Source organism: Stegodyphus dumicola, chromosome 2, assembly GCF_044657685.1.
Source record: "Stegodyphus dumicola isolate Sdum_Otavi_A_Nest chromosome 2, ASM4465768v1".
NCBI lineage: Eukaryota > Metazoa > Arthropoda > Arachnida > Araneae > Eresidae > Stegodyphus > Stegodyphus dumicola.
In genome coordinates this window covers 281,386,895-281,403,212 of record NC_140769.1, presented here as the reverse complement: position 1 = coordinate 281,403,212, position 16,318 = coordinate 281,386,895, and the positions used below count along the sequence as shown (strand labels likewise).

Sequence of the window (16,318 nt, the reverse complement as noted above, 5' to 3'; positions counted from 1 at the left end):
TTTATCTACCCACTCCACAATTTTCTCAAACTGACATTGAAAATAAAATGTCTAAAATGACTAATTATGCATAAAAACATGGCAGTATAAGAAAATGAAAGCAATGTTATATATGTTTACTACGAAAAACTGTACTAACTTGGAAAGAGAAGTAGTAACCATTTTCCAAATAGCAATGCTTTACTTAGTGATGTTATACAGCCATCTAGGATCGACAGTTAAAAGTTCTAATAATGTAGAATGAATAAACACAGGAATGGAATCTGTTAAGGCGTTTACAGAAAAATAAACAAATTTAAACTTTTGTCTACTAGAGTGGACATCATGCAACAAAGTGTGAAAAGAAAATTTTCAACTCAGTGCTGTGGTAAAACATCAGGACCACAAGGACATAAGAGAATGAATATTTTGTTTGTTTTAGATTTCATGTGAAGATGCATAAAACTATAATATCGTATTATTCGTATATGTGTTTACATGAATTTTATTTTATAGCATATAAATACGAACTGATTTCATTTACAAAACCTCACCCTAAAATTATCAATCCCAGTACGCTATAACACGTAAATTATCTGTTTATAATTCCTATAAAAATTTCTGTTGATATAAATATTCGTATCCAAGAATAGAATTTAGAATATAAAGATTATGATACACCTATGAATTTCAAAGGTTATAGATACTATTTAGATACAGAACATAGATTTCACAACATAGAACATAGATTTCAAAGGTTATAGATACTATTTAGATAATAAGAAAATTTAAATAAAATCTGAAAGCTTTCAGATTTTGCATTACGCTCAAAGGGGCATTTTTTAACACTTTGTGAGTAACCTTTATTTATTAAACATCATGTTCTTCGCCCTTAAGCCATAAAATTCAATTCACCGGCAATACCGTAAAATAATTTTAAAATGAGCTTTTCTTTAGAATTTCCGATACACAGTCTCGTGCGCTGGAAATAATTTTTTTTTCGTACAGTGTTGCCATTGTTTGCTTTCTAATCGTTGAGCTTGTTAGTAAAAAACTCGTTAATGTTTTACAAAATATAAAATAGATAAATTCCATATTTGGGCTTCCAGAAGCCCATATTCGGGTGGAAACGTACATTATTAAAAATTGGATGACTCTAGGTACCGGCGTTTTATCACAACGCGAAAAACATGCATACATTTATGCAGATTTTTCATTATTTAATTTCTTTAAATATAATACAGGGTTGTAATATTTGGTGGCAACAATTTGAAAAGTGATTCAGACTTTTAAAGTTTTCAACGCGAATTGCCAAAACGAAATTAATAGCCTGTCTGAAATTAATAAATCTGAAGCCCATCTGAAAATAGTAGCACATTTGATTAAAAGCCTAAATCAATAAGGTATCAGAAACCCCTATACCGACAATGTTAAACTGGCCATTTTCGATGTACCTTGTCTCAAAATCTGCTGTAGATACAAGCTTGAAATTTTTTCTGAAATTAAAGTATACCTATTTGATTATACTGAAATGAGCTTTTGAAACATTTTGAATTTTGGAGTAAATTACAGGATATTTTGTTAGGAATAGTAAAATTTAGCACTTTTCTCACACAAAAAATTTAAAAAAATTTTTTTTTCTAAGTTTATTACAAAAAGCTCATTTCAGTAAATATTAAGGAACGTAATAAATAAGCCATAAAAAGTTTAGATACCTGTGAGCAGTAGTTCCTGAGAAAAGGTACATCGAGTATAAAAAAATCACGTTTGGAGAAAAACGCGTTTTTATGTAAAAATCCTCATTGATCAAAGCAGTCGATGACAAATTAAAACTAGGTTTTTTTACAGTTCTAATTTTCATAGAGATTAAAGAATGGTATTTTTAGAAAGATAAAAGTGTAGAGAATTTGAAAATGCAAAAATCCGAAATCACAATTTTTTGAAGATTTTGGGATTCCTACTCCCCTTAAGGACATTTAATGCTACACCTATGACTTTCAAAGGTTATTTGTTACATTAAGACACCTGTTTCCCTTAGAAAGTGTGCCTCAGGAAAACCAGTACAAACGACCTTGCTTTCACATACATATGAACTAAAGTAGGGACACTATGTGATTCTGATGAAGAGAACTTTCTGGGGGGTATATAGTCATATTCACTCGAATATTTGCAGCCGTAACTAAGACAATGTAAATAATACATGAATTAAGGCTGAGAAAAATTAAAGAATCTAATATAACGAAGTAGCACGAATATAAATTCCTCAATTTAAAAACATGATCTTATGGACTAATAAGATGAAAAATATTGAACATAATATAACTTATGCTATATATGTTACGGTGAAACACCGAAATCTAGAGAATGTCGACTTTCATCGGTGAATGTCAACATTCACATAGTCTCTTGGTGTGTGACCGAAATATTTTCCAAATACTCTTATTTCTGACTTACACCGGTCAATGTCGACATTCACCATGTACTAATGGTGAATGTTCAACATATAACAATATTATATTTTCTTCTCCGTCATTCAGTCGCGAATAAACGCACTTGAAACTCGAAATAAGAACTTAAGAACATGAGAACCTAAAACACACAATACATTCAAAATGAGAAAGGAAAATAATAGAAGTTAAAAACTTACTTAATTATACAGTACGTTCTAAATGAGAAAATAAAATAACAGTCTTAAAAAACTTATTAAATTATGTGATTCAAATCTTATTTATTGCAACAACTTAAACTATTATGGCACTTTATGACCTCTCTTTTCGACTTTCACCAGAGCATATCTGTGATTGACGACATGCACCAATGAGGGTCCGAATACACAAGAATGTAGTGAAATATTCGGTCTTTCACCGACGTCTTTGGTGAATGTTGATATTCTCCGGTGAAAGTCGACATTCTCCAGTTTCGGTCTTTCACGGTAACATATATAATAAGAAAAATTATATACACTACTTACAGATTCATCTGCCCTTTTCTCGAACATTCCTTTGTATAACTACGGACAACACCACAATAGTTGCTCCTTTTTCGAGCATGATTTTACATAATTTGCGACTATTTTTCCTCAAGTTAATCATAAAAAAGTAGAAAAGTACAATAGGCGGCATTTTTTGGAAACCAATCACACATGGGAATTCTGCGAAATAAAAGCAACTTAAAGGAGCTTCTCGAACAACCTGCCCATCAAATGTCGAATCGGAAGCCTCAAAACACTTGGCATGAATAATAATTAATCCTTCAGGAACGAGAAATTAAACATCCTGGATGCTATTTTAAAATTTTCACTCCACGTCGTCGGAATAATACAGTCTTGCTCATCTCAGTCAAGTTGCCGTTGTCGTCTTTAGAATGCACCTCCTTTACGCCTACTCGCCCATTGGCACTATCAAGCAGCCATCTGTTTGTTTTGGTGTATATTTTTAGCTACAGGATTTTGGCAGCATCTTCGGAAAAGAACTAGCGCCATCTCTTTTGTTAGTACCTAACTATAAACAACAAACGAAGGAATGTAAATTGTTGGGAGAAAGAATATCGAAGAATGGTATTGTTTATGCTCAATATATTTAATTTAATTAATTAACAATAATTGATTTATAAATTCAGAAATATAAAAAGGTTGTCCAAAAAAGGATTCACTAATGTATACCTCACATATTTACAATGTTTCTGCTTGTGATTTTTAAATTTAGTGATCTAATTCCTAAATGCTTTTCATTCAAAAGTAAAATGACACGCTGAAATTAGTAAGCGTGATAAAATGCTAATTACTGTCTAAATTTTATTTCATTCATTTGCTGTTAATGGCAAAAAGACGTAATTTATTTTATATAAATAAAACTTTAATGCAGAATCAATTTTCAAATAACTGTAGTTCTCAAAGGTTAGGTTCAATCATTAAAGTACGCTTTAAGTACGCAAGGGAAAAGGGAAGGAATGCCTTGGTGGAGAACTTTATGACGGAAGATGGTTTCTTATAAAGTCCACAGAATCAAAAGTAGAATCAAATCAGAAAGTAGAATTAAAAGTAGAAGCAAAATCAAAAGTAGCATCAAACCAAAAAGTAGAAGCAAAATAAGAAGTAGAATCAATTTTCAAAAAATTCTAGTTCTCAAAGGTTAGATTAAATTATTAAAGCACGCAAGGCATGTCTGCCTAAGGGAAGGGATGCCTTGGTGGAGGACTTTATGAGGGAAGCTAATCCTTTACAAAGTCCTCAGAATCAGAAGTAGAATCAAATCAGAAAGTAGAATCGAATAAAAAAGTAGAATCAAAATCAAAAGTAGAACCAATTTTCAAAAAATTCTAGTTCTCAAAGGTTAGATTCAATTATTAAAGAACGCAAAGTATGTCTGCCTAAGGGAAGGGATGCCTTGGTGGAGGACTTTATGAGGGAAGCTAGTCCTTTACAAAGTCCTAAGAATCAAAAGTAGAATCAAATCAGAAAGTAGAATCGAAATCAAAAGTAGAACCAAATTTCATATAATTCTAGTTCTCAAAGGTTAGATTCAATTTTTAAAGTACTGTTAAAGTAAGCAAGGCATATCTGCCTAAAGAAAGGGGGGCCTTGGTGGAAGACTTTCTGAGGAAAGCTTGCCCATATTATTGTTACACATGCGTAAGCCATAAAAATCATACATACATCCAGCTCATTCATCTGGGATTGAATCCAAGTAGAAGGCTTGATTTAGACTAGGAAAGCACAGTAGGGCTATGTACCTAAAAGGAGAGAATGCTTCTGTGTAGTACTTTTTAAGGGAAACATGCCCGTTTACACGTTACACATGAGGAAAACCGAGAAAACGTCCATGCAGCCAGTTCATTCGCCTGGAATTGAATCCATGCCAAAACTACTAGTGTTCAACGATTTTACCGCTCGACCGTGGTGGACCCAATCTGGGTAGAAATCAAAGGATTGAATGGTCCTAACCACTCGGCCATAGATAGAATGCTAAAACGAGCATTGTTGTCAAGGAATTGACCGATGAGATGCGGAGAAACAAAGAATACACTCTCAATTATCTTAGATGATCGGTGAGCCCGGCCTTGGCACACCTATGGTTCGCCGTTTGATTTTGAAAAGAGAAATTTGAAAAGAGTGCCCATATGAAGAATTCCATCCAATTTCAAAGTATGTACCATTAGCCATTTCTAAAATATCATGCACGCAAGGTGGAAAAATCAACGAAAAATTTTGTCACAAAGCGGATTAAATTACAAAAATATTTGTGGCAACACAAACCTTCTGGTTACTAGTTCCCAAAGCAGCTATATTCTGTAGTCAGCTGTAAAACGTTGGAAGTAATTGCTTCTAAAATAAATAAAATATCCTAATTCTTGCAACAGTCACATAGTCGAAGTTCGTGTTTCAACAGGACAATGATCCTAAGCATGCAACGAACCTCATCCGGAACTGGTTACATCCGGAACTCTATAACTCTCCTCGCCGGTTAAAGATACCGCCTATATCATCTGACATAAATTAATTGAAAATTTATGTTACAAACTTAACCTAGAGGTCAGGAAACATACAATTTCGTGTAAAGATGAACTTAAGCATATACTTCTGCAGGAACGGCACAAAATCCCCAATAGTACAACTAAGACTTTGCTTTTTCTCTATGATAAACAGATTACAAGCTGCTACAAATGCAAAAGGTATGAATACAAAGTATTAAAATTTTGTTCCTACATATTGCTGTATGATCTTCCTAATACTTTTCTGACTTTCTTGTATATTTACGTTTTTGTTCTATATATCGAGTACAAGTGATATTAAAATGAAAGTTTCATTAGATTTGTGTGTTTATTACCTCCCATGTTCGTTACGTCTAGCTAAAATTGTCAAGCATTTGCTTTGTTAGCTAATATGATAATTATAGGCGATTGCCAATACCTTTTTTACCCACTGTATTAGAGTCAAGAAACATGTGACGACGTTTACAAAAGAAGTTTAACCCTTTGACTACTAACCGGACATTTAGCTCCACCTAAAAGTTTAAAAATTACAGATGGGTTAAAAAATATAATTAGAAACTTACTGTAACGTAAACAAATCATAGAAATAAGCCAGCTGTGCAGATTTTATCTTTTGTTAGCAGCTGGTGCTAAATATTTTCCCGCCAAATGCACTGCTTTGCACGCTAAATGCCATTAAATGTTTTTTATTTATTTATTTATTTATTTATTTTGTACAAGTGTTGCCATTGATGGCTTTGAAATCGTTGAGTTTCTTAATAAAAAATTCTTTAATGTTTTACAAAATATGAAACAGACTGTAAAACAAATTCCATATTCAGGCTTCCAGATGTCAATATTAGAATGGAGGACTACGTTATTCAAAATTGGACATTTCTAGGTGCCATTGTTTTTTAGCAGCGCCAGAAACATACATACATTCATGCAGATTCTTCATTATTTAATTTCTTTAAATATAATGCAGGGCTGTAATATTTGGTGGCAACAATTTGAAAAGTGGAACGCCGTTTATGGTGAAACGTCATAAAATGCCGAAACGGAAATAATAGTCCTGCTGGGCTAAAAATATTGTAATCATAAAAAAGGAAATTATTCTTCTCCAGGTCATATTGTATTTTTTCAGAGAAATAAACACACTGTGCATTTCTCAAATGGATGTTTGTAATAATTAATATTGTAGCTTAAGATATCACTATCAATAATGTTATTCCCTAATTTCAGATATATAGTAAACAAAATATCATTTGTGACCGTTTAGAAGTGGTAAATTATTAGAGTGGTTTTTTTTATGCATAGGATCAGCAAGGAATTTACTTCGAAAAAATTTTGCAGCTTATTCGAAGGTCAGTACGTAATTATATAATATTACTTATCAGCTTTTAAAATTTATTTGCAAGTTTACTTTAACAGATTTAATTATGATATTTTAGTTCACCCGAAACTAATAGATTTTTTTACGCTGATTACAGTTACAAATTCCATTTTAATTTTACTAGTTTATTGGGAGATAGAAAAACGTAGTTACAAAAAATATAACTAGATGGCGGCACTGCAGAGTCGTTTTTAACCAGAAGCCAATCTTTTCGCTTTCAATTTGTTGCATTTTCATTTCAAACTTAGTGGGTATGAGTGGAATTTTGCAAATAACTTTGTAAGGTGTATTTCGTAAACTGCTTATAATGTTTTAAGTAAAACAAAAACTTGGCATTTATAACTGAAAATGGTTGGCACGTTTTGTAAAGCTATCTAGTTGTTTCATTTTTCTTAAAGTATACCGTTTTATTTTTCTGAGAAAATATTTAAAAATTAAGGTATAACTTCGGATTAATTGTCAGTTTTAATTTAGAATTAAGTCAAGTAATTGTTTATCTTAAAAGCTTCATTTTAATTTTAAATACCTGCACTTATTTTACCTTGATACAAAACATTTTGGTTTTGCCAAATTGGAGTATGTTTGCTTTATTTATTAATAATATTAAAAAGAATAACTAAAATAATTAGAAGTGAAAACAAAGAGCACATTACATGATAAATAATTGGATGCTGTTTACTTCGTAATGATTAAATCAACGATTAATTTAGAAATACTGTAAAACATTTAAAGCAATGATCAGATAGAGCACAGTAAAATGATTATAGAACATTATACGTTTATACATTTATTTACTTCTAGTAAAGAACATATTGGTTGGTTGATTAACTGGGTTATGTACAGTACGCAAAGCGCAAAAGGAGGAATGTCTTTGTGGAGCACTTTCTAAGGCAAAACTTCTCGTATTTTCTTGGAGAACCAGGAAATCACAAGATCGTTCGTAGGAAGCTAAACTGACAGCGTTTAACAGTTAATACACCCAAAGTCCATGTTAGATGGAACACAAAGCTGTCAATTTTGGATATACAGAGGCTGTTCACACATTTTTTAGGCGATGTATATTGTATTCACAAAACTAAATTACATAAAATTCTTGTGTTTTAAATGTTCTATTTGACATTCCTTACTCTGAACCATCTTTCGACACCGCAATTTCTAGGATAATAATGCCTTTTGAAGTGGCAGAAGAGATATTCTATCCCATTCCTCCCGAACAGCCTTCCAGAGTCCTGTTAGGGTTTCGGGATAACGCTTGGATAATGCAGTTTTTAAAAGTCCGAAAGCACAAAAATCCATAGGTGACACATCGTGAGATTTAGTAGAGATATCAGTGAAGGGTATGGCCTTGATACCAATTTTTTTTGTTCCATTTCTTTTAGGAAATTTACGGTGGATTTTGATGTGTGACTGCTAGCTTTGTCCTGATGGAGTCTCACAGATGGACGGCATTGTGGGTAAAGCGATGGTATTTCATTCAGAAACATTGGCGATAAAATATGTTCCTGATAGTACTTGGAGTTAATCTTGACATTTTTTTGCACTTTATTTTTAACTTGCCATTATAAGAAAAACCAGCGACAATCATGAATCCCTTAGAAAAACGTTCTTTCGATTCTTTGAACCATGTACTTAAATTGTTTTCTCCCCTTTTATGATAATAAATGGTTCTTTTTTTGTTAAAATCATTTAAATACACCCATGCTTCATCTATTGTGACAATTGTTTTCCATTTTTCTTTGGATAAGTATTTCTCATATAGAATTCTGCAGCGTGTCCTGCGTTGAGCGATATGCATTGGAAGAAGACGATGCACATTGCGTTTTTTCGCTTTCTTAAGATTTAAATCAACGTTTATCATTTTGTTTAAATTGGACACCGAGCATTTGAATGATTTTGCAACTGTCCCTTGACTAGGGGGATTTTTCTTTTAACATTACACAACGTACCTTTGCAATAGTCGAAGATGTCCGTTTTTTCCTTGGATACTTATTTGGAATTTTTGTTCCACTTGAGGCTCCAATTGGACGTTTTTTTTCCTTTCTTGTTGATGATATTACCTATCGACGCTTTACATATCACAAAACCATGACTCGCACATTGTTTTCGGATAACGGAATATGCATATTTCTCTTCGGAAAGAGCGTAAATGTAGCCTTCGAACCACTACTTTGTTAAATTCGCCATTTTAAATCAAAACAAAACTTTCAAGCCACAGACGATAATTTTGACTTTTAAAAACATAATACAATTGCAATGACTTCTTTTGCAGCAAACGAGTTTTTATTACTGCTTACGAAAATTGTCTAAAAAATGTGCGACCAGCCTCTGTAAATTTGGTTATAAGAATCTGCTGCACAATAAAAAGCATCCGTTTCAAAATTTAATTGTCACTATTATAACTTTATTATTTCACATGCAGTTCTTCTTTAATAATTACTAAAGCATTAAATTCAATGATCATTCATGAATTAGAAGTTAAAAGTACCATTATATAAGTACCATTAGAAGTTAAAAGTACCATTATATAAGTACACATAAAGTACTTAAACAAAAATGCATTACTTATTTCTCGACAAGTAATTTAAATCGATCTGAAAAGAAAATTACATACATAGTTGCATTAACTTTTTGCGCATCATATAATAATAAATATTGTTAATTGGTTGATTAATTGGATAAGGTAAAGTACGCGAACAGTAAGAAGTATTTGTGGAGCAATTTCTAAGGCAAAGTGTCTCATATTTTCATTACACCGTGTTTGCTGCTATATATATGGCACAGATTAGAGCTATGAGGAATAGGTTATTATATTTTTTCCCAATGGCGGTTCTAGCCATTTATAGATGTTGGTCACTACAAAGGCTGGAAGCGATGGTTTCTTTATTATCGATTGAATTGGATTATTCATTTATGGCAATGCACACGAGGGCTATCTGCCTAAAGGAAGGGATGCCTTCGTGGAGGACTTTCTAAGGGAAACTGGCTCGTATACACGTTACACATGGGGAAAACCACGAAAGCACCCATGCAGCCGGCCCATTCGCGGGATTCGAACCTCGGACCGAACTACCAGTGTTCAGCGTCTTTTACCGCTCGGCCGCTGGTGGGCTTTCTTTATTATGGAGGTATCTAATAGGTGGGACATAGCTGCTTCATATGAAAGTATAAAGTATTTTCTCCCTTCTTTCTGCACACCTTCGTGGTGTAAGGATTAGCACACTTGACACGTATTCGAGAGATTCCGGTTCGAGTCCCGATGAAGGCATTGCAGATTTCTTCAATTTCATTGTTTTGAAAAACTCTAAAATGTCTCTACAGTGGCGCCCGAACTAAAAGATGGTAGATGATGATTCTTCACCACCATAATTTGGCGACTGCGTCCCCTAATCTTCAGTCGCTCTTTAAGGCGACTCATACACCTTAAAACCCAAAAGATCTTCGAATATGTATGTGACTGTTGCAAGAATTGGGAGAAATTATTTATTTTAAAAGCAATGACTTCCAACTTTTTACAGCTGACTACATAATATAGCTAATTTCTGAAATAATAATCAGAAAGATAGTGTTACCACAAATGTTTTTAAAATTTATCCGCTTTGTGACAAAAGTGTTCGTCATGTTTCCACCTTGCGCGCACAGTTTAAAACATTCTGTCGCATAATTTAATTCCACATTTAATATGTAGCTTTTATAACATTTGGGAACGACTGTGAACCAAAAGTTGTAAGAATTTCACGTTAAATGTTTATTTTATTTGGAGTGGAGTTTATGAAATGTATTTTGTATTTTATTAAAAAAATCTATAATGTTTTCGTGCATAATTTTTTTTTGATATAAAAATATTCATCAGATTTTTTGATTAGTTAGAAAAGAGTGCCCATATACAGAATTCCATCCAATTTCAAGTATGTACCATTAGCCATTTTTAAAATATCCTGTGAACAAGGCGGAAACATGGCGAAATATTTTGCTACAAAGAGGATTAAATTACAAAACTATTTGCGGCAACAGAAATTTTCTTGTTACTAGTTTCCAAAGCAGCTATATTATGTAGTCAGCTGTAAAAGATTGGAAGTAATTGCTTTTAAAATGAATAAAATATCCCAATTCTTGCAACAGTCACATATTGGAAGATCATAAAGTGTTTAAGGTGTATGAGCCCCCTTAAAGGATTTTTCTGCATGCGTTCGTGGTGTAACGTTTAGCACACTGGGCGCATATTCAGGAGATCCAGTTTCGAGTCCCGGATGGAGCGTTGCACATTTTTCGCGTTTCTACTTCAGAAATCCTTATGACACTGCAACATAATGGCCAAAGCCACGGAATATCGGCTGTTCACCCCACGTTAAGTTCCCAAGGGAGGAAAAGAATCCTAGGCTTTGGATTTCCCGATTGTTTCCTGAACATTATAGAATATTTACAATATACTGATATTTATTACAATATATTACAATTACTGATACGCACACTGGGCGCGTATACGAGAGGTCCGAGGTTCGAGTCCCGGCGAGGACATTGCACATTTTTCATGTCTCTTTTTACAAAATAATGCAATGTCTCGACAAGTTTAACGCACTTCGTAACTTGATATAATTTTGATGCCTTGACTATGAAGAGAACTGGGAAATGTCTCGACTAGCATGTAAATTTCATGACATCTTAGAAATGGAAGTTGTACTCTTTAGGACGGAGGTTAGCTTACGTTAGGTTGTCTGAATATGGAAAAGTATACAAGGGGTATCTGATTAAACCAGTTAACTGTGGTTGACGAGTATACTCGTCATGGAGAAACGGCACGATTTTGTGTATTGACGAGTATACTCGTCATGGAGAAACGGCACGATTTTGTGTATTGACGAGTATACTCGTCATGGAGAAACGGCACGATTTCGTGTATTGACGACTATACTCGTCATACGTATAATGAAATGGAAAGATAAGAGGTTTATTTAGTGAGTACTGTACATAATGACAACGTGATAGAAACAGTGAAAAGAAAAATAATAACAAAGAAAACGGAGCTAGTGATTGATTATAATAAAAAAATGGGTGGAGTGGATATGAGATTGGAATTATCATAGCGTACTCCACAGCAAGAAAAGGATTCAAAAAGTACTACAAAAAAGATATTTCTCCATTTCTTAGACATTACGTGTCTGAATGCATTCATATTATATAAAAAAGAATAATGGAACATTATCGCGTATGAATCTTTTGCTCAAATTTATTGAAGACATTTTCGCAACGTATCCAGTTGAAAGAAATCAATCGACACAAACTCGGCCATTTAGACCTAATATAAGGCAATTATCCGGGAATCATGTTCCGGATTATATACCCGGAACATCGGAAAAAAAAACAAAAACAAAACAACCCTGCGCGAAGGTGTTCGCATTGCTAGAAACGTAATCGTGTTACTGGTGTCCGATTTGGAAAGTCCCATTGTGTATAGTAGACTGTTTCGCTGAATATCAGTGCCCACCAGCGGCCGAGGGGTAAAGTCGCTGAACACTGGTAGTTCGGTCCGAGATTCGAATCCCGCGAACGGGCTGGCTACATGGGTGTTTTCGTGGTTTTCCCCATGTGTAACGTGTATACGAGCCAGTTTTCCTTAGAAAGTCCTCCACGAAAGGCATCCCTCCCCTTTGGCAGATAGCCCTAGTGTGCTTTGCCGTAATTAAATACACCACACCACACCACACCATCGCTGAATATCACTCCACAGCAGGGATTTAAATTATTACATTTATATGTACAATATTTAAGTGAATTTGTTGTGTTTTTAGTTTAATATGTATGTAATGTATGCTTATGTTTTTAGAGTCATTAGGTTAATTGGAAGCAGAAAAGATGAAAAATATGCAACCGCCTTCGCCGGGAATCGAACCACGGACCTCTGGAATACCGGCCCAGCGTGCTACCGTTACACCACGAAGGCACGCTAGGGAAGTGGGAGCAATACCTCATATGTTAACCAACTAAGTAAACATTAGTAATAAAATTTTCAGTTTTACAAAATAAATCCATCTTTTTCATCCAATATCTTACCAGCGCAACGTACTATGTGATTGACGAATATACTCGTCAAGGCTCGATTCTGGCGACACAAAACTGTGCGTACTCTTAAACGAGGCGCCACAGTTAACTGTGTAAGAGGAGTGATGCCTTCCTGGCTGACATTCTAAAGGAAAGTCGCTCGTATTCATGCTGCACATGGAAAAAAACCACGAAAACCAGCCATGTGCCATTTCTTTCGCACGGGATCGAACATCTAGTATTCATTGTTTTAACCGCTCGGCTACTGGAAGGGTATGTTTGGAAGCATTTATAAGCCAGATAAAGGCATTATAACTAAACAGACGTATACATGCGTATTTCTCACATAAAAAACGGTTATAATAAAAACAAAATATGAAAGTATTCAGATTATAACGGTCGCCCAGAAGGGTTTGTTAAGGTTTTTCAACACTCTCGCTGAGTACGCAGTCTACCAGTATGCTGTTGCACTCCATTCTGCTAACCCCATTTTTTTGTCTTTTTAGCTTTAATATTAAGCATCATTTTCTTCGCATTTACTTCGTATAACCATCCGTGTACGGAGAAACATATTATACAACTAATAGCCCATTCCGGCTAATGCCCTTTCGGGCTAAAAATTATAGATTGTTGTGAATAATAATAATAATAATAATAATATGCCAAATACCGATTAATTTTTTATCGTATTTTATATCTTCAAACTCAACAATTAAATATAGAACTACAAAAAAATCTCCTGCACTATGTAAGAATTATGTTAATTTTATTAACAGTTAAATTCTAATTTAAACATCCTTTCCTGTCAAATTCTTAACTTCAACTTACTACTTCCGGCCAGAACGTAGTTTTGGAATCTTGCTAATATTTAATGAGGAGGAGCGGTATTTAAACCACGAAGTTACTGAGTCAGAGAGAATCAGTTTCTGATTTACGCGCGTCTGCCTTTTTGGCCACTCTCTCTCTCTCAAAGCTGTTATTACGCTCGGTCGTATTCAGGCCCTTGCTAAGCTTCGTAGTCAAATAAGTTAAGGGGCCAACTCGATTTGAATCTTGATAGCTTCGGCTATACTTCTTTAGTTAATCTTAGTTTTAGTTTAATTCTTAGTCTCTTAAGTTCAAGCCCAAGTGTCGGCTTTGTTTGTACACTCCCAGGCGGAGTTTTGTTAAATCTTATTGCAAAAATAAAGGGTTAGTTACCCTTCTACCTTGTTGTTTCTTGTCATCCGAACGTGAGCGATTATTCGCTAACTAGTTCTTAAGACTCGTAACTTTCTACAGTAACTGAGATTTACACAGTGAAAGTCTTGCAACACGATCCCATATTAAATTTAAGTTCATACTAAATCATTTACCATAATTACGTGTAAAACTCCGTTACATAAATAATATTAAATTCCAGTAAAATAAAATTCAGGTAAAATATATCCTTTATTGTCATTAGAGACAGCTCCATCATAGAAATTATACGCTAGACTTAACGTGTTTAAATATTTACGTTCACATTTTATTTTTAGGGATCGCGCATATAATAATGTCGTAACTATTTTTTTAACTAACACTACTGCCTTTGGCGCATAAAATATTTAACTACTAAATTGCCGACGTATTAATTTCCCCGGCGGTTTCTATCAAGGTAACAATTATCACGTTAAGAAAAGTATATATATATATATATATACTATATTTTTATTTTTCAATTCGTAGTCCGTGTTGGAGATATTATTCCCAAAAGAACTGAAGCTGAGAAGCTTCGAGGTTAGGTGATTCGTCTGCTTTATTGCGTAATTTATAATTAAGGAGTGCATTTTCAAAGATGAAGAATGTTAAATTAATTTAAAATAAGGCGACGAATGTTAAAACAAAATTTGAAATAATTATAAATAAACTGAAATCTTTCGAATTCGCAGATAAAATTAGGATTATTATTTTTGTTGGCTTTTAGGACAAAAGGGATTAAATTTATTACCAACTGGATAAAATTGTATTTTACGTACAAAAGTTTAAAATGGTAATATTTAATACAATTACAAATCAGCAGATAACACGAATTATATTCAGCAAATCCGTAATGAGAAGCGCACGTGCATTCATAAAAATTACATAAAAAAAGTTACGGGAACACCTATTTAACGCTGCATAAAAATCAGCTTTATGTATTTCATTAAAACAAATTACGAGTAAAATGTAAGTAAAAAGAAACAAACAAAACAGAAAGAAATGCACACACACACACACACACACACACACAAAAAAAAAAAAATCTGAAATGTTTCAGATTTTAAATTACGTCCAAAGGGGCGTTTTTTAACATTTTGTGTGTTACCTTTCTTTATTAAATATCGTGTTCCTCGCACTTAAACCATAAGATCCAGTGCAACAGCAATATCGCAAAATAGTTTTAAAACGAGCCTATCTTTAGAATTTCCGATACAGAGACTCACGCGCTGGAGATAAAAATGTTTTTTCTGCACAACGTTGCCATTGCTCGCTTTGAAATCCTTGAGTTTGTTAATCAAAAATTCGTCAAAGTTTTAAAAAATAGGAAATCGATCATAAAACAAATTTCAAATTTCAAATTTGGTCTTCCACACGCTCATATTCGTTGGAGGATTACGTTATTCAAAATTCGATGACTCTATGTACCGTTGTTTTATCACGATACGAGAAATATACATACATTTATGCAGATTTTTCATTATTTAATTTCTTCAAATATAATGCAGGACTCTAACATTTTGTGGCAACAGTTTGAAAAGTGAACCGACATTTATGAGTCCGACGCAAAATGCCAAAACGAAACTAATAGTCCTTCGGGATTCAAATCCCTTTGGACTAAAAAAAAAAAAAAAAAAAAAAAAAAAAAAAACCGAAAAGGTTTTAGATTTTATATTACGCCCAAAAGGGCATTTTTTAAACGTTTTGTGTGCTACCTTTATTTATTAAATATCATGTTCTTCGCATTTAAAATGCATAACATTCAGTTCAACAGCGATATCCCAAAATATTTAGAAACAAAAAATCAGCACATCTTTAGAACAAATCTTTAGACAAATCAGCACATTTTCACATTTCCGATACACTCGGGCTGGAGACAAAATGTTTTTTTTTTTTTTTTTTTTTTTTTTTTTTTTTTTCCGTAAAGTGTTACCATTGCTCGCTTTGAAATCGTCGAGTTTGTTAATCGAAAATTCGCTAACGTTTTACAAAATTTCAAACAGATAATAAAACAAATTCGAAATTCTAAATTCGGGATAGTTCTATATTACCCGTTCTACTGGCTTGATGGACGAAATTCAAATTTCAATTTTTATGCCTCGGAAGCTTACTTAGGATATATATTAGATTTATATATAGCACTATTCTAACATAGGTATTTGGACACAAAATGGAAATTTTTCTGAAATGACATGCCAATGTTTTCCGTATTTCCATTCTACC

At 33.5% G+C, this 16,318-nt stretch overlaps 1 protein-coding gene across 2 annotated transcripts in view; it reads right to left on the bottom strand.

The window, feature by feature from the left end:
• LOC118198956 (potassium voltage-gated channel protein Shaker-like) overlaps positions 1-16,318 on the bottom strand; it is a 478,702-nt gene that overhangs the window by 298,423 nt on the left and 163,961 nt on the right. The window contains exon 1 of one of the 2 annotated variants that reach the window (XM_085812223.1): positions 2,951-3,351. The exons of the other annotated variant lie outside the window; for it this stretch is intronic. Coding sequence (XP_085668349.1) covers positions 2,951-2,958 — 8 coding nt within the window. The 5' untranslated portion in view covers positions 2,959-3,351. Of the gene's footprint in view, positions 1-2,950; positions 3,352-16,318 lie in introns of those variants that run through there. 2 annotated transcript variants of the gene reach the window in all.